Source organism: Microcaecilia unicolor, chromosome 4 (genome assembly GCF_901765095.1).
Source record: "Microcaecilia unicolor chromosome 4, aMicUni1.1, whole genome shotgun sequence".
NCBI lineage: Eukaryota > Metazoa > Chordata > Amphibia > Gymnophiona > Siphonopidae > Microcaecilia > Microcaecilia unicolor.
The window spans coordinates 288,871,887-288,896,959 of NC_044034.1; the positions used below are offsets into that span (position 1 = coordinate 288,871,887).

Here is a 25,073-nt window from a genome sequence, read left to right on the forward strand (position 1 = left end):
GAAAATTACAACTAATACTGAAAAGGTTAAACAAGTAAGGCATCATTACTCTGAAAAGAGGAATTATATGCTAGAACTATGGTGATGCTCTACAAGTGTACAAAATAGTAGCAAGATATTCATTTGGAGTCTAGGGGAAAGTCTCTACCTATATTAAAAGGGATGTGCAATAGCAAAGACAAATAATGGGTTTATTTAACTTAGAAAGTAAAGAATGACGGTGAATTTTAAACACAAGAGGGCAGAGGGTGAGATCCAATGAGAACAGTAATTGTTTCTTCTCAATCTGACAAGAAATAACTGAACTTAATTACAGCAAGGGAATATTTAGGTTAGACGTTAGAAAAAAAAAAGAGTTCCAGAGCTTAACTATTCTTTGATTGAAAAAATATTTCCTCCTATTTGTTTTAAAAGTATTTCCATGTCATTTTATTCAGTGTCCCTTGGTCTTAGTACTTTTGAAAGAGTGAAAAATTGATTCACTTTTACCCGTTCTATACCACTCAGGATTTTGTAGACCTCAATCATATCCCCCCCATCAGCCACCTCTTTTCCAAGTTGAAGAGCCCTAACCTCTTTAGCCTTTCCTCATATGAGAAGGATTCCATCCCCTTTATCAATTTGGCCACTCTTCTTCGAACACTTTCTAATTCCACTATATCTTTTTTTGAGATACGGCGACCAGAACTGAACGCAATACTCAAGGTGAGGTCGCACCATGGAGCGATACAGAGGCATTATAATATTCTTTGTCTTATTTTGCATCCCTTTCGTAATTATTCCTAACATCCTGTTTGCTTTTTTGGCCACCGTCACATACTGGGCAGAAGATTTCAGCGTACTGTCTACAATGACACCTATATCTTTTTCTTGAGTGCTGACTCCTAAGGTGGACCCTAGCATCAGGTAACTATGAATTGGATTATTCTTCAAAATGTGCATCACTCTGCATTTGTCCACATTAAATTTCATCTACCATTTGTATACCCAGTCTTGTAGTTTCCTATGGTCTTCCTGCAATTTTTCACAATCAGCATGTGTTTTGACAACTTTGAATAGTTTTGTGTCTTCTGCAAATGTAATCACCTCACTCATGGTTCCGTTTTCCAGATCATTTACAAATATGTTAAATAGCACAGTTTCCAGTACAGATTGCCGTGGCACTCCACTATTCACCCTCTTCCATTGAACAAATGGCCACTTAACCCTACCCTCTGTTTTCTATCCAATAACCAATTCCTAATCCACAGAAGGACATTGCCTCTTATCCCATAACGTTTTAATTTTCTCAGGAGTCTCTCAAGAGGAACTTTGCCAGAAGCTTTCTGAAAATCCAGATATACTACATCAACCGGCTCACCTTTATCCACATGTTTATTACGCCTTCAAAGAAATGAAACAAATTGGTGAGGCAAGACTACCCTTGGCTGAACCCATGCTGACTCTGTCCCATTAAACCATGTTTGTCTATGTGTTCCTTAATTTTATTCTTTCTAATAGTTTCCACTATTTTCCCTGGCACTGAAGTCAGGCTTACCAGTTCCCGGGATCATCCTGGAACCTTTTTTAAAAATCGGCATTACATTGGCCACCCTCCAATCTTCAGATACGTACTACGAATGACTTTAACAACAGGTTACAGATCACTAACAGATCAGCAATTTCATGTTTGAGTTCTTTCAGTACCCTAGAGCAGTGGTTCCCAAACCTGGTCCTGCATGCAGATCTCTCATGAATATTCATTGTGGATATCCCAAAAACCTGACTGGCTAGGGTGCCTCCAGGATCAGGTTTGGGAACCACTGCCCTAGGATGTATGCCATCCAGTGACTCTGTCAGTTTGGCTCAGTAAGTCTTCCAGGTTCACCGAGATTTATTTCAGTTCCTCTGCATTGTCACCCTTGAAAACCATTACTGGTTACATCATCTTCCGTAAAGACAGAAGCAAAAAATTCATTCTCTCTCTCCTCTATGGCCTTGTTCTCCCTGAGTGCCCCTTTTGCTCCTTTATGATCTAACACTCCCATGGGTTCCCTCGCAAGCTTTCTGCTTCTGATGTGCCTGAAAAAGGTGTACTATTAGTTTCTGTCTCCACGGCAAGTTTTTCCATATTCCCTTTTAGCCTTTTTTATCCGTGCTTTGCATCTAGCTTGACACAGGGCCGCCGAGAGACTGGGCCGGGCCCGGGGCAAGGTCACCCCTGCCCCCCCCCCCCCCCCCGAGGTCGGCACCGCAGCTCCCCCCTCCGTCCACCACTGGGCCGGGTCCCCTGCATTGAAATCACAGCACCTCTTATCTCCGTGTGAAAGTACTGCAGGCAGCAGCAGATCGCCTCCCTTCGGGCCTCCTTCCCTCCCTGTGTCCCGCCCTCGCAGAAGTTACGTCAGACAAGGGCAGGACACAGGGAGGGAAGGAGGCCCAAAGGGAGGCGATCAGTTGCTGCCTGCAGTGCTTTCAGATGGAGGTGAGAGGCGCTGTGATTTCAATGCAGATGGCCCGGCCCGGTGGCAGCCGGTCGACGACGGAGGGCGGGTGGGACTGCGACACCGGGCCCCCCCTTGGAGGCTCGGGCCTGGGGAATTTTGTCCCCCCTGGCTTGACACTGCTTATACTGCTTCTTATTTTCTTCATTCGAATCCTTTTTCCATTCTTTGAAGGATACACTTTATGCTCTATTATATATATATATTTACAGATCTTTGTTGTTTCTCTGTTTTTAATTCAACTTAAAGTAACAAGAAGGAACTCACTTGATAGAAACTACAGGAAAAAATAAAGCAATTACATGCTCCAAGAAAAATAAAACACCTAAAGACAAAAGCCTCATAAAAATACTGTAACTAAAGTCCATTATATGGGGGGGGGGCAGGTGGACAGCATCTCAAAGAGAAGCACCGAAGAATACATACAATCACTACAGAAAAATAACTAGTGAAATAATCCAACACATATCTGGAGTAGATCAAGGGCATTCATCACTTAAGAAAATAGCCATTTGAGCTAACAGCCAATTAAGATGGCTCAAAAAATTCCTATAGAAGGAGAGGAATCAAGGTAAAAAAACTGATTTTCTCCTTATCCCTGGCTACGTCAGAAAATACTGATGCTTGAGTATTCTAAAATAAAACATGCCCATACTTGAAATAATCATAACACCAAATCAGAGTCACTCGTAGGCAAATCTTAACAAGCAGAGTAGCCGTGGAGGCGCATAATTGAACATGAATGCCCATCTCCATGGTGGTCTATCTCCGAGAATGGGTACGTGAAGGGGCGGAACAGACCGTATTTTCGAAAAAGATGGGCGTCCATCTTTATTTCGATAATACGGTTTGTGCCGGGCAAATGCATCCGATTTGTGCGGATTTGAGCTGGGCGGTATCGTTTTTCAGCGATAATGGAAACCGAAGGCGCCCAACTCAAAAACGAACAAATCCAAGGCATTTGGTCGTGGGAGGGGCCAGGATTTGTAGTGCACTGGTCCCCCTCACATGCCAGGACACCAACCGGGCAACCTAGGGGGCACTTGTAACAATTAAAAAAAAAATTAAAATATCTCCCAAGTCCATAGCTCCCTTACCTTGGGTGCTGAGCCCTCCCAAATCCCCCCCAAAACCCACTGCCCACAAATCTACACCATTACCATAGCACTTATGGCTGAAGGGGGGCACCTAGATGTGGGTAAAGTGGGTTTTGGGGGTAGTTTGGAGCGCTCCCATTTACCAGCACAAGTGTAACAGGTGGGGGGGGGGGGATGGGTCTGGGTCCACCTGGCTGAAGTCCACTGCACCCACTAACAACTCCTCCAGGGACCTGCATACTGCTGTGATGGAGCTGGGTATGACATTTGAGGCTGGCATACAGGCTGGGAAAAATTTTTTTAATTTCTTTTTTTTGGGTGGGAGGAGGTTAGTGACCACTGGGGGAGTCAGGGGAGGTCATCCCCGATTCCCTCCGGCGGTCATCTGGGAGGTTGGGGCACTTTTTGGGGACTTGTTCGTGAAAAAGGTCCAGAAAAAGTGGCCCAAATTCTCGCTTCTGGCGCCCTTCTTTTTTCCATTATCGTCCGAGCGCACCCATCTCTCCTCGGCTGATAAACACTCCCCAGTCCCGCCTTCACCACTCCTCCGACACGCCCCTGTCAACTTTGTCCGTTCCCGCGACAGATTGCAGTTGGAGACGCCCAAAATCGGCTTTCGATTATAACGATTTGGGCGCCCATGGGAGAAAGGCTCCCATCTCCTGATTTGGGTCGAAATATGGGCGTCTTTCTCTTTCAAAAATAAGCTGGATAGTGTAGTTTCTTCTTGGGGTGTCCAAATGATTAGAAGCATCTAATCTATGAGATGAAATTGAACTCTGTTCCGTGACTAAAGTCTCATATTTAATGAACGGGACATATAATAAGTGATATAGATGCAGGAGCCAAATTAAAGTTCTCCACCATATATTTTCCTAAATTTCCTTTTTGTGACAGAGTGCTTTCGGGAAATTAACAAATCAAAGATTCCTATTTGTTGCCAAAGCTTTCAATGCTTCCACCAACCTTGATCAAAATAGCCTCTTCCAGTTCCAATTTTTAAAATTTTTTTCTTTTACTTGAGGTTACAGGCATGAATTGCTTCCTTATGAGAAGTTACCACAGTTGTTAATGTAGATATCTGTACTCGCAAACTTTACTGAGCACATAATTATTTACCTTTATCTTTCAAATCCTAACTAGCACAGTTCCAGACCATATGGTACCGTTAATAATGAAACGCAAAATATGAAGCAAGAAAACTATCTCAGAGTCAGACTACACTTCCAAAATTGCAAAAAAAGTGACCTACAAAACTGTCCACTCTGCAGACTTCACTTACCTAGGAAACAGAACTCCTTACAACCCAAAATAAGAAATAACCAGGATTCCATGATTGTATTTTTAAACAACGTCCACATTTGATTTAAAGCCCTAACCTTTATGGCTAAGAAGGGAACTAAGGCCCTGATGCTCAGAAGTAAATACGAGCACTAGAGACCATTAGTGCTGGACTAGCGCCCGCATTTGCTACCGCAAAATATTCAGAGCCGGTGAGTGCGTGAAATAATGAATTTGCTGGCTCTGAATGCCAATAGCATGCAAATGCATGCTAAGCATGGCCATAATATTCCTATTCAATGCTCAGTGGGCAGCATGCTAAACAAGGGCACTGCTCCTGTGGCAAACCCTATGCCAGCTTGGAGCTGGCATTAGAGTTTCCCAGGGCATTGTGTAGGAATGGAGAGATCCTGTTCAGCGTGCATTTGCATTCTTCCAGGCCCACCCCCCAAACACAAGGGCCTGGAGGTCCGGTGAACCCCCAGACCCCTCACTGCAAATACATTCAACCCTGGTGGTCCAGTGGGACCCTTGCCAGGCCTGGCCCAGCCTCCCGCAAAAGCTACCCCTGATGGTCTAGCACTACTCTTTCCCCAGACCTATCAAACTTCTGCGGGAGGACTGTGCCTTGAATGCATGCACAGGCACAATCCTCCTGTACTTTCCCACTTTGAGCAACGCTATCGTGCTTATATTTGCATGTTATTAGCGTTGCTCATAAGGGAGTTCTTTCCCTGTGCTGTTTTACAGCGTTGTTCGGGAACAGTGCAGAGAACTGATCATCGACCCCTAACAGCAAGAGACTTAAGGAGAACAATCCTATGAGAGGGAAATGAAAGGGAGAATTTGGGAGGCCAAATGCTGAGGAGGAGGGGTGACATCCACGTGAGAATGGATGGAGAGATTTAAAAATGGTGATGAAACAGAGAGATTTAGAGGCAGAAGAGAGAAATAGAGGAAAATAAAATGAATGGGAATGATCAATGTCAAAGACTGACTTGGTTGATGAACAGAGAAAGAAAAAAGAAAGTAAAATGTAATGGAGAATCTGGAAAAAAAAATACATGACCCAGCGCAATTAGATAAGCCCCTACCCAGTCAACAAAGGTAGAGAAATGCATTTTAGTTTCATTTTAAGTAGATAGATTTTAATCTAGTAGCTTTATGTCTCCTGGAGTAAACTGAATTCTTTGTAGGTTGTGAAAGCTTTTATTAGAATTTTAGGTTTTATCCAAAACTACTGTAAATGTATTATCAAGACCATATTGGTCTCTGTCCTCATTTGTCATGTTTGAAGAAGGGACTTCTGTGGTTTCAAAAGCTCATATATAATATACATAGGCAATTCTTATGCTAATCTAATCAAACACTTCAGTCATCCAGGAATCCCATGACTGGAATGTAATTTTTAGCATTACGTTATTGTATGAATTATATACATTTTTTTAAATTGTTGTTATATGAAGCAGCAGCGGAAGGTTAAAAAAAATCTGTCAAAATAAGGGCTATTTCACCAAGTGGAACAGAGCTGGTGAAAGCAACTCTCTAAGTAACTGGGTGCACACCACCAGTCATGTAGAAATCAGCCGGTATCCTCTTGTCTCTTCCAGAGCAGTGTGCTTGCCTGTTTGGTTAGTGCACATTGTTAGACTAGCATGCTTCCAGTTACATTTGGATTCTCTGTTTTTACTGGATTGTCTGAGGGATGAAGGGGAAGTGAAGTGGCTTATCGCGATTGTTGAGTTTAAATATCAAGAGGGAGCTCCAAGTCTAAAGCATCTAGTAATGCCTCTGCTTCTTCAGATGGTAGCTGGATTCTATCTTTAATAATGTAGAGCAGAACATCTGAGCAAACTGGATGGGTTAATTGGTCTTTTCTTGCCATCATCTACTATACTATTATGTATTTCTTTTCAAGAAAAAATAACCTGTATTCATACTAATTTACAAGTCAGGAGATGGGTGGAAGGGACAGCAGAGAAAGGCTAAAAGTTCAACATCCTAATTCTCTTGCACAGGCCCTACAGATCATCAGTGTATTTTCCAAACTAAGGATGTTCATTCAAAATCCCTACACATTTTTGAGAAAAATGTAGAATTTCAAGAGTATACAGTATTAGGAGACCTGGAACATGCTACCTCTCTAAGTAGGACCTGATGCTACCATCAGTAAATGACTAAACCCCAAGTGTGTACATCTTTTATTAGTCTTAAAACTGTGACATTCAACTATACAACTGTAACCAATAAACCCCCCACAAGTCACTGGAACAGCCCCCAGAGAACTACATTGAACTTTGAGAGAGAATGTAACAATATGGCTTGAATTCAAGCACCAGAAGGGTTGATTCATACCTCTGTGGGGAAAGAGGCCAAAGCCCAAAGGCAGAACTTATTCAATCTATAAATTCTATAATGATCTGAACCTCATGTGACCTATACTATCACTGATCACATTACACACACACAGGTCTGTATGATGCATGCTTGCCTGTCACGTACAGCACACTCTAATTACAAACCAACATGTGTGTGTGATGTTACTTGAGGTACGTTTGGCAACAGCGTGCCCCCAAGAGTAAAACACTATTAAACAGATCCAATGATTCAATTAATCTATTGACATGCCAGTTTTGCTGCACTGCTGTGTGGGAAAGGGGAAAAGAGAGATTTACATTTCACGTGTAAAAAAAAAGTATCATAAACAGGTAGGATGGCAGCTGCCCAGAATACTCACTGTACATATCCGACTCATCTAGGATCTCTGATTTGATGATCTCCTCAATGACATCCTCCAGGGTCACAAGCCCAACGACCTCATAGAATGGGTCTCCTTCGCCCTCATTATTTACCTTCTGAACAATGGCCAGATGTGACTTGCCTGAGAAAAGGTTAGAAGAAAAGCCACAAAAATTAAAACAGCAAGTTGCAGAAAAGAAAAGGAACTACATTTTTCAATGGAAAGAAAACTCACTCTAGTTCTCAGCCCTGTAATATTCCTATACTGATTCACCCCCTTCCCCAACTTCATATACCTTCGCTTTCCTCCTGCACCTCAGCAGTTTAACTTAGTGATGGATCCATTCACCACCCATCACCCCCTCCCCTTGTATTCTTGTAGTTCAGTCCCATTTCGCAGCCCTGTACAAGTTAACTCTATAGTTGTGGTGGATTAACATTGTGCTCTCTCTAGTCTCAAAATCAGCTCACTGGATTGCCCTTACTTTTTCCTTCTTGCATGTGCTAATGGAACACACTGAAGCTCTTCATCTGACACTAGTTGAAAAGTGGGTTAACTTCTAGGAGCAGGAAGAAACTCAGCACAGAATGCAACATTTGCCTGTACTGTACCTCCCACTGTGATAGCTGTATAAACACAAGCAGCAGGTCCTCCTAAAGGAAGCCATAATACTGCCAGTAATTATGGAATTACACAAATTGTAATTACTAGGTCTGTAATTACATAGAACCTGGGAGGCCCCAACCCAGAATCTCGTCTCCACTATTAAACCACAGAAATACTTAATGAATATAGTCTTAGGATCTTGGATCCCAGCATGTTTTCCCCAATCCTGAAATCCCTGCCAGACCTGGGATCCCACAGACCCGGGATAAACATGAAATGATGATCTCAAAGTTGTTCAAGCCTTCATTCTAACACCTTCCCTTCCACACGCTCTTGGTATTTTATAATTTCAAGTGACTAACCACCCTTGACTTAAAATTTATCTGACCCTCAAATCCTCCTAGTGGTTAGTGAAGTGGACTTTGATCCTGGGGAACTGAGTTCGAGTCCCACTGCAGCTCCTTGTGACTCTGGACAAGTCACTTAACCCTCCATTGCCCCTGGTACAAAATAAGTGCCTGAATATATGTAAACCGCTTTGAATGTAGTTGCAAAAAACCTCAGAAAGGCGGTATATCAAATCCCATTTCCCTTTCCCTCCTCATTCATTTATTCAGCCTGCCCTGTGCTGCTTGATACCAGGTTTTCTTTCCTCATTGTACTTAAGAGTGCCACAAGATCCAGGACTCCTTAAAAACAACTCTCACTATCACAGGATTTGTTGCAGTGTGACAGCCCTCCCTGGGCTCACTGACCCTGAAATAGGGTTAGAAAGGGGTAGGTGAGGTGGCAGGATATCACAAGATACACCTACTGAGGGAAAAAGGTCTTTATAGCAGGAAAGAGAACGAAGAAGGCAGTAAGACACAGAGAGATCAACCATTTCATATTTATACACCTGCCCTTCTCAAACAAGGCCCAGAGCGGTCTGCAACACAATTATAGCATGCAAAAAAAAAAAAGTTCCGACAAAAAAATGTAATATCAGATTCAGTATAACATACAATAGTATCACTAATATTCAAATCACCTTCTCTTGCAGAAGAATATAAACAAGAAATACCGTACCCCATCCACCAAATAAAAACAAATTCCATTAATCCCAAACAAGACTACCAAACAGAACAACGTTCCCAACATAGCTCCCAAAGGAGTGAGTCTCTGAATTTCCCTTTCATGGCAGCCTGACCTAGAATTGGAAACAGACCTGGAGCTCAGACTGAAGTTGCTGATGGACACCGAGCTGAACTGAAGCCACTAGCTGGGTCGGCTCTTCACACTGCTCTGGAACTGGAAGCAAGGAAAGGAAAGTGATCAAAAAAAAGGGGTGGATGCCCATCACCCAAGCCAGTACCTTGGAGATGGGGAGGGGTGGAAACAGCTTATTCATGAAAAATATGAATTCAGCCCAGCTCAAGTGATCTGCAATGCACATGCCTGTACCATCAACATGCGATAGGTCTCATGTAAATGAGATACTAGGATAAAATTTGGACAGACTTTTGGTTATTATTATATCCTACAGCCTTCAAAAACATTCCCCACCAGGCACAAGCATTCAGGTATTCATTAACCGGCTAGGATCACTTTCACAGTTACAGAACACAGACATAGAAATCCCTCCTTATTCCTTCAAGATGTGCAGGTGTGGTTCATTAGATGGCTGTACCTAGTTCGATTCTACCCCATTCTACCTACAGGCTTGTTATGCTATGTTCCCCTAGAGAAATGAGAACTACAAATACAAAAGATAACATGGCCAAAATCAGGTCTATCCCTGATGACCATGAAAGACTGAAAAGGAGGGGGTGGATGGAAGGTTGGAATAAAAAGCTTTCAATCAGCACTGTTCTGAAAACAGTGTGCAGTCTGCAGGCTGAAGGGCTTCACCATCCAAGTCTAAAAACTAATTTTGGTCAAGAATTGCATAAAAGAAATCAATTTTATCTTTTATTAGTATGTAGGTGTGATGTTTATTGTGTACTGGAATCAATTTGTCACTTTAAGTGAATTTGAGAAATTTGATTCATACTAAAATCTGAGTTCTGGCTTTTCACGGCAGTAATAGGAAATAGCAAGGCACTCCAAAATACATGAACAATGTAATGATTTTATTGCAATACATATAAACCAATGTTTTGATTCTACTAACGGAAGAGCTAGGGTCATCTGGCAAACCAGAGTTCAGGTAGCGTGAGAAAATCTCCTTCATTCACAAAATTGGTCTCCATTATTCTCCCCCTCACCCTGTCTCCGTTCATCTAATGAGTGAGTTTTCTCAAGAGTTCATCACAATGTCTGTGCCAGCTCCTTCATTGGTCCCTTCCTCAACTCTCACAACCAAGATTCCAGCCATGTGGGCACCACAGAATCATCGTATCAATGTACTCAAATTTCCACATCATTTCTTTCTTTCTAGTTAGGCTGGCACCACAACAGATAATTACTGCTCTAGTCTGTCTGAGGACTTGATGACATCATCTGCAAGAATGGAACAGCCTGGAGTTCCCTAGTGCTATTAGAATAGGGACTAAGAATGTATCGTACTTTCTGCACTGCCCAGAGAAAGCTTAGAAAGTCATTTTCCTTTGCACTATGGACTCTGCAACAGCTGGTTTACAAGAGACCTTACATGTCTGTGTCAAGTAAGGATTAAAACACTCCTAAATTTAACAAGGTCTCTTAGCGGGCTAGCCCAGTGGTTCTATGGCAGCATTGTCTGCTACCACATACAGGGCACCTACTTCAGGTCTTTCACATGCTGGGTCACCCAGGGCTGAGGGTGCTGCAACCTGAAGATCAGTAAAAGCAACATCTGGTGAGCAGATTTAGAGACCAAGATACAGTATTCTGGAAATAGCCCTGGTATATGGCCGCTGGCCTTGGGACCCTTGCTGCAATGACCAGACCGGACTATGAACAGTGGAAGCAGTAGGGGACAAAAAAAAGAAAAAGAAAAATCATCTGAGAGTTACATATTAATGTTCAAATTGCTAGGATCCCAGCACAGATCCCCTCCCCCAAACACAAAAAAGGTCCACATCCTTTAAACTTATTACTTAGATGGCAATGGAGGATTAACTACACAACTTTGATTGCAGAAGTCTGCTGCAAATATGTAGGCAAATTGTGACAAGAACAACGAGCTCCAAGCAAGCTAAATTTTCTCTCTAGTAAACATCTCAGCACTGGTAAACCTCTGCCGGTACTGGTGAACATATGGTAGGGACCTGCAGCTGCAGAAGTACCAAAATGAGCATGAGAACAGGGCTCTGAAAAGTGAGAGCCATGAAGAATTCTCACTCTTCTCCCACGTCTCAGGGTAACATATTCCAGTTTTCAACTGCCTACGGTGTACAATGATGTGTAATACAATGCTTCCCCTTATATAAGGCATATATTTAACAAAGACAATCACAAACACACTACAGAGACATGATTACAACGCACGAGTAATAAAATGACCATCTATATGACATATCAATAGATTGTCATTTTATTGGTTTTTATATATATACTTCTTAATCTCATTTATCTTAATTATTAAAGGTTGTTACAATATATATATGATTTTGGAACTATATATGTGATTTTAGAATTGTATGTGTGATCTGTACATGTTTTCATGATATGCATTTAAATGTATGGTAATGATCTATATACGTTTCTAGCATAGTATATTTCACATTGGTTTTGGAAGCAGAATGTTATATTATTTGTATGTATGGTCTTATTGAATTTTGTTTTGTTTTTAGTTTTACCCCTGACGCAGCCTGAGGGCGAAACGTGGCCACGTTGGGTATTGTTCCAATAAACCTTTTTGACCTTATTCTGCTTTTGTTTATGCTTTTGTGCAAGCAGTTTTGTGCCTTTTTTCTTTGCTAAATTTATTTAGGGGTTTTTTTCTTCTTTTTTTGTACATTTCCTATAGCACAATATTACCTTCTGTTTCTGTGACAAGTGGATGCTTGTAAATTGTTAAATAGATTTAAATTAACAATTTACAAGCATCCACTTGTCACAGAATAAGAAAAATAAACCAGCCAGATTTTGGCCCAGCAATCCCTTTTATCATACATTTGCTGCTTCCTGTTGTGAGGGCCAGCTAGTGTGCTCCACCAGTGGATACAACCATTAGTTACTATTCATCCTACAGCAACACTCCAGTCAAGCTTTTCACTGGTCTTCCAGCTCTTCTGTTGAAAATCGGCCACATTAATAAGAATCAGAGCACAAAGGTCATCCGTGACATCACACCCAACTGCATATATGGTATGTGACATCATTTTTGACTCCCTTCCTTATGAACACACATCCAGGAAGAAACTGCTACTAGACAAATTTCAAGATGACCTAATGAGAATTTTGTTATTTTATCAAAATGCGAAACAAGATGTCTGAAATATACAGACCATGGTACAACAGTACTCAATCAAGACAAAAAGTGTGATATATTAAGAGGACAATTTGTATCCACTCCTACCCTAGCTGAGATAATATTTAACCATCTCTCTGACCTCACGTGCAACTTTCTTCAAATCAATCACCTTACTTTCTAATTCTTCCTACTTTCTTACTCATCTATATGATACAACATTGCCTTACCCCTCACTACCAATTATAATGTTCTAGTACATATTGTGTTGTCATTGCAAGTAGTATACCATGCCATACTTTGTATTGTTGTTTGAATATTTTTGCCTACTGCTCATGTTTGATCTATTCTTACTGTTCACCGCCTTGAGTGAATTCCTTCAAAAAGGCGTAAATAAATAAATAAATAAATTTTCAGTCGCCATTTACTTAGGTAAATACTGACTTACCCTTGTAAACTGGCTGTCTGAACACTGCCCAGCCCTTATCCAAGGGGCCTATTTACTAACTTCTACCAAGGTTTTACACCTAAATGTGCACTAATAATCAAAATGAAGGCACGTGAAGTGCAAACTCCCTGTGTTAACTTTAGGGGTGGTGGTGGGGGGGGGATTTCCATCATTTGGGGAAGGCAGACATGCAATTAACCCAAAGCAACGGTCCCTACCAAACGTTAACCGCTTGGTCGATAACACAAAATGCCATTAGCTCCTCCATCTCTGAAGCTGTGGCTAACTGCACTGCATTATTTACTACATTAATAGTTCATGCAAAGAACCAATCTCTGCAATTACTGCAAAGTGCAGTCCCCACTCACATCATGTCATCTAATAGGAATTTCCATATTAGGTGTTTCATGTGGTTCTTACCATGAGCTAACAGCATTGCACTAATATAAGGCCACATTTCAATTAAAATTTTAAACACGATTAATAGCATAATTAAAGGTATAGGTCCCCCCCCCCCCCCAAAGCTCCTTGTGACTCTTGCAAGTCATTTAACCAGGGGCATAGCCAGAACGGCGGGAGGGAGATCCAGAGCCCGAGGTGAGGGGGCACATTTTAGCCCCCCCCCCCCGGCGCCACCAACCCCCGCCCCGCCAACTTTGCCCCCCCCCCACAACCCTCTCGACCCCTCCCTCCCGCCGTCGCCTACCTTTGCTGGCGGGGGACCCCAACCCCGCCAGCCGAGGTCCTCTTCTTTCCGCAAAAGGCATCCTTCTGTTTCTGACATCCTTCACGTTGTGCATGCAGGACATCAGACTCACAGAACGAAGCCTTGCAGATCAGCTAAAACAATATGCAGAATAGCTATAAACAGCCTTACAGTTTTCACAGTGTATGTTTAAAAAACCACATTAAACACCTAGGGCCCTGTTTACTAAGCCGAGCTAGAGGCACGTTAGGGTTTTTAGCACGCGCTGTGTAGATGCCCATAATATTCCTATGGGCGTCTACACTGTTAGCATCCACTAAAAATGTTAGCATGCCTTAGTAAACAGGGCCCCTAGTGAAGAGTCTCCTAGATGGATGTGTAGGTGTCAAAGACACATACCTCTGGAACTGTGTTCACATCAGATGAAGGAAATAACACATTACATTTTCAAATCTGTGCATGTTATTTCAAGGGAAAATGTATCTGCAGAAATAGCAGGTGCAAAATTTCTACGGCAGTTTGCAAAGGGAAAGTATCTTGTACTCTCTCTCTTTCAAACTGGTACAATGTCTGCAGGAAAACGTCCTAAGCACTAAGCATCAAGATGAAAACTGCCCACCCAAGTCTTTTACAGCAATGTCAACGAGAAAGAAATATTGCAAAAATCTGAATAGAAGTGCCTTGAGGTGCTGCTATGCTCAAGCTCTAGTACCTTCTTGGAAAGTTATTGTAACAATTTATCCCCCTATTTTTTTGTTACATTTGTACCCCGCGCTTTCCCACTCATGGCAGGCTCAATGCGGCTTACATGGGGCAATGGAGGGTTAAGTGACTTGTCCAGAGTCACAAGGAGCTGCCTGTGCCTGAAGTGGGAATCGAACTCAGTTCCTCAGTTCCCCAGGACCAAAGTCCACCACCCTAACCACTAGGCCACTCCTCCACTCCACTTCCATTAGAAACTAGTAAAAAAGGCCCGTTTCAGTGAAAGATGAAACGGGCCCTAGCAAGGTTTTGTTGTCCTGCGAGCCTCCTGTTCCCCAGGCCCCCCTGCAGTCACCCATGGCCACCGACCCAGCTGTCCCTCAGCCCCCCTCCAGGCGCCTGTCCGCTGCTGGCGCTCCGTGATGCGGGTTCCGTCAGAAAAATGGCCGCCGAGGGGCAGGGGGAGATGGCGTTTCGTCGAGTGTCAGTGCTCCGCCCTCATCGTCATCATCACGTAGTGACGCGAGGGCGGGGCACACACTCATGGGGAAAGCGGATATCTCGATGCCTCAACTTCCAGTGGTGGCTTCATTTAGAACATTGGGGTTGTGAATTATGTGCGGATGGGGCGTGGCTGAGGGCGGGTCTATGAGTGACAGTGAGTGGTGCATGAGTGAGCGTGAGTGTTGCTGACAGCCTAGCCTACCAACACTGCAGGGCTTCAGTGTTTCTCTCCCACAGAGTGAGCTTCAAAATGTTGCAGGTGTGAATTATTTATATAGATATGCTTTAAAAAAAAGTCATTTTCACCTATCCGATGGCTCGAAGACAGTGCTTTGGACTGCCAAGAGCAAGGTCCAGACTTGGGGATTAAACTTGGGATTTCTGTTCCAAGATCACCAGAGGATGCTACAGATGCAACATTCAGAGCCCTTGCAGAGAGGAAGAGTGTTGTATAGTCACTGCTTAAAACGTAATAGCTAATAAATGGATTCAGGATTCATGATTGCAGGGTTCTACATGGCTCTGGAACAGGACCGTTCCTATAATGACCAGACTAGCTATATTGGAGGGAGAAATCCCCAGGTGGTGTTGAATGAAGGCCCATGGTGCCACACCCCAGTCCTGGTTCCAATTTAGCTGGATGCCAAAAAAAGGTAAGACATAACTGGAAGATTAAACATTTTTTTTAAAGGATTCACCTTAAATATTGTCACCATCAGATTTGCTAAATCCTGATTTTTTTTTTTAATCTACAGTCTGCTAGTTTTGTATTGATAACCTCCTTTTCTGTTGTGGATACATTTGACATAATATGAAACGTGGAGGAGTAGCCTAATGGTTAGTGAAATGGGCTGAGAACCTGGGGAGCTGGGTTCAAGTACACCAACAAATAACCACTGTAAATGAACAAGAAAACAAAAAACTAAAAACAGTGGGAGGAAAAACCTCTAATCCCAGGTCGGAACTGCTTCTGTTCTCACAACCCTAAACAGGGAAACCTCATAAGCAAAAAAACCTCCCACTTAAATAACATCAATGTTTTATGAAACTTTTTAAAACTCAAATGAAAAATGAACTTAGCAAAACATCTCAGAACAATAAGAAGCAGAATTAATAAAGCCGGGTCCCACCAATGATGGCCATCGTTTTGCCTGCAAAAGGCTGCTTCAGGGTGTTAGGGGCCATTAATCCTAAAAATAAACAAATTCAAATATTTTAACCAATATTTCAAAACATTTTTCTTTAACAAAAAATGGTTCTAAATCGTTGCTTACTATTAAACCAGTATGCCACTCATCTGTTCCTGCTCCAACAAACATGGCCACCAATCAAGCTACTTTCATTTTTAACTCAGCAACTGACGTCATTTCCCATGACACGGGATACTAACCTGGAAACTAAAGAGTCTGACATAATGAAAATAAATAGTACAATCTTCAGAAAAAATGTTGCCATTCAATTTTAGTGTTAAGACCTAGTGGTTCCTCTGATCATAACCTAAAAATCCACTCTTGCTCACACTGAAGTAATCTCTGTCAGGATTGCTGGATGTCAGGATTATTAAACCAGCTTCTGATAACTCCCCCCTCCCTCAGGAAGCTATGAGGATGGCAAATGGACCTCTGATAACTCCCCCTCCCTCAGGAAGCTCTGAGGATGGCAAATGGACCAAATGTTGCCCAGCTGCCTGCTAGCCCTTTTGTTTCTCAACTACCCCTAATTAACATACCTTTGTCCTCTCTGGGCATCTGGGAGCAGGGCTTTCTGAGAACAAAGAATGCCAGACAGATAGGCTCCAAAACTAGGGACTTCAAAGAGTAAAACCTGTGAAAATGCTTACCTTCCTTGCATCAGGAAATTAAACTGGAGTTTGTAAAGGAAATAGCTGATAACACAGGCTGGGAAGGAAAGAAGTTAGTTGATCCCTCTCTGATCCTGAGGTACATAAACCAGACCACATGGCTCTGCTCAGCTTTTCTTTCTTTCTTTCTCTGCACACCACCATATTGAGCCCCAGAGCACATGGCTCTGCTCTCGCTTTTCTTTCTCTGCTCCCCCCTTCTTCTTCAGCCCTACCCCAAAGCTCTTTTTCTCTTTCTCTGCACAACCCCATCCTTACCTTTCTCTCATTGATTCCCATCTAAACCCACACACAAATACAGCATTGTAATATTTACCTGTACTAAGTGCTGTGATCCTATATATGTAAATACAATATACTTTCTATATATATCCAAACCCATGTGGATTGTGTATTCTTTGGGAACCCACTGCCTCTACGAACCTACTACCTCTGTGAACTGGACCCGGGACCATACCTAGACAACATCTTCTGTCACCCTCCAAAAGGGGCGCTGACACATGATCCACTACACAGCATCTCAGAACAGAAAACTGATGTTTATGCTCTACACAATGTTGCACCATGGGCTTTTTAAGATGGTTTCTTTTCAGGCAACTTTTATGTTCCCCCATACAAACTTTAAATTGTTGAGTCTTTTGTCCTATATAAATCTTAAGGACAAGCAACCACCTAAACTACAAAGTCTGGTTAGACTATTTGAACTGTTTATTTATTTTTAGGATTAATGGTCCCTAACACCCTGAAGCAACCTATTGCAGGTGAAACGATGGCCAACATTCTGCTCCTTATTGTTCTGAGATGGTTTTGCTAAGTGAATTTTTCAGTAAATTTATAAAAAGTTTCATAAAAATTTGATTTTATTTCAATGGGAGGTTTTTATGCCTATGAGGTTTCCCCATTTAGGGTTGTGAGAAAAGAAGCAGTTCCAACCTGTGATCTGAGGCTTTTCCTCCCACAGTTCTTACATTTTTGTTTTCTGGCTCACTTAAAGTGGTTATTTGTTGGTGTGATTTAATTGCTTGACTACAGTTTCATTTATTCTTTTAAAACTGGGTTCAATTCCCGCTGCAGCTCCTTGTGACCCTGGGCAAAGTCGCTTAACCCTTCATTGCCCCATGCACATAAACCTAGATTGTGAACCCAGTAGAGACAGAGAAAATACCTGAATAGAATATGTAAACTGCTTTTGTTGTAGTACCACAGAAAGGCGGTATATCAAGTCCATGACCCTTATGAAAGCATACAAAATATATATTTTTTATTTTAAAATCACAATTGACCCATAGCTCTGCTCTCTTTCTATCACATTCCACATTCTCACTCTCGACCTGTTTTCTGTGTACTGTGGTTGTTACAGATCAATCTTTAGCTCACTATGCAAACAACTGAGAGAGGCAGACTAACCAATTGACTGAGGCATGAACTTTTGAAGGCCAGAATCCACTTCATCTAATGCATGGTCTTTGAATGCTTATGCTTCAAATGTGTTAGTCTGTAAGGTTCCACCTACCTCTTTCATTCTTGTTATGTCAGACTAACACTAACGTTTTTATTATGCAAACAACTGATCATTTAAAATATTCTGCTAAGTGGACAGTGCAGAGACGTACAGGACTGAAGGAAAGCCAGACCAAAGTTTTTAGAAGCAAAAAAAAGACATGCCCTTAAAAATGAACTGTTTTGTCCGTGAAATTACTGATTTTGACCATGCTGATCGATGCATACACACAGAAGTGGTAGTGGTGATAGTAACCGTCGTCATTACGCATGCCTCTGAACATCCAGTTATTTCATTACATCACTGAACACGGATTCAACTGACTAAGCAACAGGAAAAGGGAAGCATCCCAGGATACTGCAGACATGTAAAGAGTAATTTCATAACAGGCCACTTAGGCTGGAAGGCCAAGTAGTAGGTGCCCATTTTTAGGCTATTTTATAAAAGACACAGAGGTACCTACATGTCTAAAATAATATTACAAAAGCAGTGAAAATCATGGCTGAAATGTGGCTGTGTACATTTACACCAGCTCAGAGCAGGTGTAAATGTATGCAGCTGATGTACATAGGTGAAATAGTTTATAACCTAGCGAGCATACTTGTCTGCACTCTGTCAAAACTCCTCCCTCAAACATACATATCCTTCTGGTCACTACATTTACTTGTACACATGGGGTAATTTTCTAAGACGCCTTCTATGCGTGCAAAACCCCTTATACAATTAGCCCCACGGGCTAGAACAGACAAGATAACCAAGTAATACACTGGTAGTCAGTTTTGTTCAAAGTACTTAAGTTAAAATAAATGTATATTTTAATACTTAAGTAAAAGTACAGCGAAGAACACATTTAAAAAATGTTTTTTATAAAATTTATTGCCTAATATAATATGTTTTCAGTATAAAGCTGTCGCGTCCCGCGCTCCTACCTGCTCCTCCGCCACGGGGGGCGGGAGCCAGCGTCCTCCGCGGCGAGGGGTAGCAGTCCGGAGGCCTCGGCGGGGAGCCGGGGGCCGCTGCAGGGATGGCTGTGCCAGCCGGGACCGAGGCCGGAGGCCGGCGACTGCGGCCGCCGGTCTCTCGGTCGCCGGATGTGGGGGCTATGTTCGCGCCGCCGAAGGAGGCGGCGCCGAGGTGCGATGGTCGGCGTCTTCTTCCCTCCCGGGCGGGAGGGCCCGGAGCTCCGCCTCTGAGGTGTTGGATTGGGAGGCCAAGTTGGTGGTCCCGCCTGGGAAATCGGACAGAGCCAGAGGGGCTCTGCCGGTACCCAGGGCCGGATTGGTCGGCTACACCTACGGGGGCGGGGCGGCTGATGTTGTACTGTATTTAAGGAAGGGAACTGAGCTAGCACTTTGCTTCAGGTTCTGTTCCCGAGGCCATTCTCTGTGGTTCCTGAGTTTCGTTGTTTCCCTGGTGTTGCTGTTTCTGGATGTTGGACTGTTTCCTGGTTATCCCTGCCTAGCTGCCTGCCTAGACCTCTAGCCTGACTTTGACCCCTCTACTAGCCGCCTGCCTTGACCTCTTGTCTGACTCCGACTTCGCAGTTGCTGTCTGCCCTGATCTGCTGCCAGTTTGTGGACATTTCTTGCCACCTGCCCGCTTCTCTCCCGGTTCCAGCCAGGTCAGTCCGTCAACCCCGCGGTTCCTGAAGTCCCGTTGACCGCCTGCAGCTGGGGGCTCAACCCTTGGTAAACGGCGGTCGCCGCGGGTGAAGACTTGGGGTTGCACGGCTGTCCTTTGAGGTCCTTCTGGGCCTTGCGGGACCTAAGGGCTCACCCTCCTTGTGGATAAGACAAAAGCAAAATCACCGCAACTACAATGAATGCAACTATTGTTAACATTTTTATCCCAACAACTTTATTACTTTACAATTCAATCCACTTGGCTTTTAGTAAAACTGAATTTTGAAACTGTCACTCATACGAGTGCACTTGTAGATCATTATTAAAATCAGCACAGTTAAAAGGTACATAAGTAATGCCACACTGGGAAAAGACCAAGGGTCCATCGAGCCCAGCATCCTGTCCCCGACAGCGGCCAATCCAGGCCAAGGGCACCTGGCAAGCATCCCAAACGTACAAACATTCTATACATGTTATTCCTGGAATTGTGGATTTTTCCCCAAGTCCATTTAGTAGTGGTTTATGGACTTGTCCTTTAGGAAACCGTCCAACCCATTTTTATACTCTGCCAAGCTAACCGCCTTCACCACGTTCTCCGGCAACGAATTCCAGAGTTTAATTATGCGTTAGGTGAAGAAATATTTTCTCCGCTTTGTTTTAAATTTACTACACTGTAGTTTCATCGCATGCCCCCTAGTCCTAGTATTTTTGGAAAGCGTGAATAGACGCTTCACATCCACCTGCTCCACTCCACTCATTATTTTATATACCTCTATCATATCTCCCCTCAGCAGTCTCTTTTCCAAAAAAAGCCCTAGCCTCCTTAGTCTTTCTTCATAGGGAAGTCGTCCCTTCCCCGCTATCATTTTAGTCGCCCTTCACTGCACCTTTTCCAATTCTACTATTTCTTTCTTGAGATGCGGCGACCAGAATTGAACACAATACTCAAGGTGCGGTCGCACCATGGAGCGATACAACGGCATTATAACATCCTCACACCTGTTTTCCATACCTTTCCTAATAATACCCAACATTCTATTCGCTTTCCTAGCCGCAGCAGCACACTGAGCAGAAGGTTTCAGTGTATTATCAACGATGACACCCAGATCCCTTTCTTGGTCCATAACGCCTAACGTGGAACCTTGCATGATGTAGCTATAATTCAGGTTCTTTTTTCCCACATGCATCACCTTGCACTTGTTCAACTGCACTGGCAGGAAATGGATTGCTCTGTCTGATAAACAGTTTCCTTAGATTATGCCAGGCTACAGTATTACTGATGTCTTCTGACTTGGTCTGCAGGTTATTAAGGAAATCTGTCTGAAACACTTGGATTTCCATATAACAAAGAACACTTTATCATCATCATTGTCATTTTCTACATCAGAAGTCATGTTGTTGAATTGCATCCTCCTATTCTTTATCATAATTACAATGTCCAATTACAGAGAAGGCTTTCACAACATTGGAATCACTGTCTGTTGTTGTTCTAACAATTTTTCATCTGATGGCAAATTCTGAATATCTTTGAGAACGGATGCAAAGACTGTCAAATGTGTGGGAAATGAAAGAAATATGCTATTAGTAATATGTAACCTGTCATTAAAACATCCGTAGTACCTTAAGATTGGAGGGTGGCCAATGTAACACTGATTTTTAAAAAGGGTTCGAGGGGTGATCCGGGAAATTAAAGACTGGTGAGCCTAATGTCAGAGCTGGGTAAAATAAAAGAAAAAAAAATATTACAAAGAATAAAATTATGGAACATAAATAAACATGGCTTAATGGGACAAAGTCAGCATGGATTCAGCCAAGGGAAGTCTTGCCTCACCAATTTGCTTCATTTCTTTGAAGGCATGACTAAACCGGTGAGCCGGTTGATGTAGTGTATCTAGATTTTCAGAAAGCTTTTGACAAAGATCCTCATGAGAGACTCCTGAGAAAACTAAAGAGTCATGGGATAGGAGGCAATGTTCTGGTGTGGATTAGGAATTGGTTATTGGACAGAACACAGAGGGCAGGGTTAAATGGCCATTTTTCTGAACAGAGGAGGGTGAATAATGGAGTGCCAAAGGGATCAGCACTGGGACTGGTGCTATTTAACATATTTAAAAAAGACATGGAAATTGGAACGTCATGTGAGGTGATTAAATCTGAGGAAGACACAAAACTATTCAAGGTTATTAAAACAAATACAGACTGTGAAAAAGTGCAGAAAGACATTAGGAAATTGGAAGACTGGGCATCCAAATGTCAGATGAAATGTAATGTGGACAATTACAAAGCGATGCACATTGAGAAGAATAATCCAAATCATAGTTACCTAATATAAGGGTCCACCTTGGGGGTCAGCACCCAAGAAAAAGATCTAGGTGTTGATATAGATAATACGCTGAAATCTTCTGCTTGGTGTGCAGCAGGGGCCAAAACTGAAAACAGGATGCCAAGAATTATTAGGAAAGGGATGGTAAATAAGACTGAAAATATTATAATGCCTCTGAATCGCTTCATGGTGCAACCTCACCTTGAGTATTGCATTCAGTTCTGGTTGCTGTATCTCAAAAAAGATATAGTGGAATTAGAAAACGTTCAAAGAAGATTGACAAAAATGATAAAGGGGATGGAATTCCTCTTAACTGAGGAAAGGCTAAAAAGATTTTAGGGCTCTTCAGCTTGGAAAAGAGAAGGATGAGGAGAGATATGATCAAGGTCTATAAAATCCTGAGTGGTGTAGAACGAGTAGAAGTTAATCGATTATTTACTCGTTCCAAAAGTACAAAGACTAGGGGACACTCAAGAAAGTTACATGGACATACTTTTAAAACAAATAGGAGGAAATATTTTTTTCACTCAACAAATAGTTAGGCTCTGGAACTCTTTGCTGGAGTATGTAGTAACAGCAGTTAGCTTATCTGAGATTTAAAAAAAGGTTTGGACAAGTTCCTGGAGGAAAAATCCATAATCTGCTATTGAGACAGACATGGGGAAGCTACTGCTTGCCCTGGGATTGGTAGCATGGAATGTTGCCATTATTTTGATTTCTACCAGGTACTTGTGACCTGGCTTGTCCACTGTTGGAAACAGGACACCGGGCTAGATGGACCATTGGTCTGACCAAATATGGCTACTCTTATATTCTTAAGGCCATCCATCAGATGGCCGTCAGTCTGTTGTGATAGAGACATATGTTTGTTCATCAAGAACTGCAACCAATTTCAGCTTCATCTCCACTTTATTCTGTTTGGCTGGAAACCAGTAATCAATTCAAACAAACACAGGCAATTCCACTGTTCTCATAGGCAGTATTCCCTGAATAGTAAAATTTAAGATGAGGAGATGATCTACTGTTTGCATGACAAGGTTTGCAATAACAAATCCAAAGGTCACTACTCCATTCTCATCCTCCTCGACCTATCCGCCACTTTTGACACTGTCAATCATAATTTACTTCTTGCTGCACTATCCTCATTTGGGTTCCAGGGCTCTGTCCTCTCCTGGTTCTCCTCTTATCTCTCCCACCGTACCTTCAGAGTACATTCTCATGGATCTTCCTCCACCCCCATCCCACTCTCTGTTGGAGTTCCTCAGGGATCTGTGCTTGGACCCCTTCTTTTTTCAATCTACACCTCTTCCTTGGGCTCGCTGATCTCATCTCATGGTTTCCAATATCATCTTTATGATGAAGACACCCAGCTTTATCTCTCCACACCAGACATCACTGTGGAAGCCCAGGCCAAAGTATCGTCCTGTTTATCCGACATTGCTGCCTGGATGTCCAACCGCCACCTGAAACTGAACATGGCCAAGACCGAGCTCATTGTCTTTCCACCCAAACCCACTTCTCCTCTCCCTCCACTCTCTATTTCAGTCGACAACACCCTCATCCTCCCCGTCATCTTCGACTCCTCCCTCTCCTTCTCTGCCCATATCCAGCAGACAGCCAAGACCTGTCGCTTCTTTCTCTATAACATAGCAAAATTTGCCCCTTCACCTCCGAGCACACCACCCGAACTCTCATCCACTCTCTCATCACCTCTCGCCTTGACTACTGCACCCTACTCCTCACTGGCCTCCCACTTAACCATCTATCCCCCCTTCAATCCATTCAGAACTCTGCTGCCCATCTTATCTTCCGCCTAGACCGATATGCTCATATCACCCCTCTCCTTAAGTCACTTCACTGGCTTCCGATCAGGTACCGCATACAGTTCAAGCTTCTCCTACTAACCTACAAATGCACTCAATCTGCAGCCCCTCATTACCTCTCTACCCTCATCTCCCCTTACGCTCCTACCCGTACCCTCCGCTCACAGGACAAATCCCTCCTCTCAGTACCTGTCTCCACCACCGCCAACTCCAGGCTCCAACCTTTCTGCCTTGCCTCACCCTATGCTTGGAATAAACTCCCTGAGCCCATACACCAAGCCCCCTCCCTGCCCTTCTTCAAATCCTTGCTCAAAGCCCACCTCTTCAATGTCGCTTTCGGCACCTAACCATTGTACCTCTATCCAGGAAATCCAGACTGCCCCCAATTTGATTGACTGCACTTTTTGTCCTTTAGATTGTAAGCTCCTTTGAGCAGGGACTGTCCTCCTTTGTTTCATTGTACAGCGCTGCGTAACCCTGGTAGCACTTTAGAAATGTTAAATAGTAGCATACAGTAGTAGTAGTTATGGGTTTTGCTGTATCATTTGGTTTAATAAGAAATTGTCATTTACTACTACTACTACAAATCATTTCCATAGCGCTACCAGTCGTACGCAGCGCTTCACATCTCACTTTTGCTTTCACTCTTTACTTTTAACTGGAACAACAAACATAGTTTGAAATGTCTATATGCGAATGCCAGGAGCCTAAGAAATAAGATGGGGGAGTTAGAATATATTGCACTAAATGAAAAATTAGATATAATAGGCATCTCTGAGACCTGGTGGAAGGAGGATAACCAGTGGGACACTGTCATACCGGGGTACAAATTATATCGTAGTGATAGGGTGAATCGGATTGGTGGAGGGGTAGCATTGTATATTAATGAGAGCCTTGAATCAAATAGATTGAAAATTCTGCAGGAAGCAAAACACTCCTTGGAATCACTGTGGATTGAAATTCCATGTGCAAAGGGGAAAAGGATAGTGATAGGAGTGTAC

At 42.8% G+C, this 25,073-nt stretch overlaps 1 protein-coding gene across 3 annotated transcripts in view; it reads right to left on the minus strand.

Annotated features, from left to right (window-relative positions):
- CNNM4 (cyclin and CBS domain divalent metal cation transport mediator 4) overlaps positions 1 to 25,073 on the minus strand; it is a 178,242-nt gene that overhangs the window by 74,416 nt on the left and 78,753 nt on the right. For all 3 annotated transcript variants that reach the window (XM_030201667.1, XM_030201666.1, XM_030201665.1), the window contains exon 2: positions 7,599 to 7,742. In XM_030201667.1, coding sequence (XP_030057527.1) covers positions 7,599 to 7,742 — 144 coding nt within the window. The remainder of the gene's footprint in view (positions 1 to 7,598; positions 7,743 to 25,073) is intronic.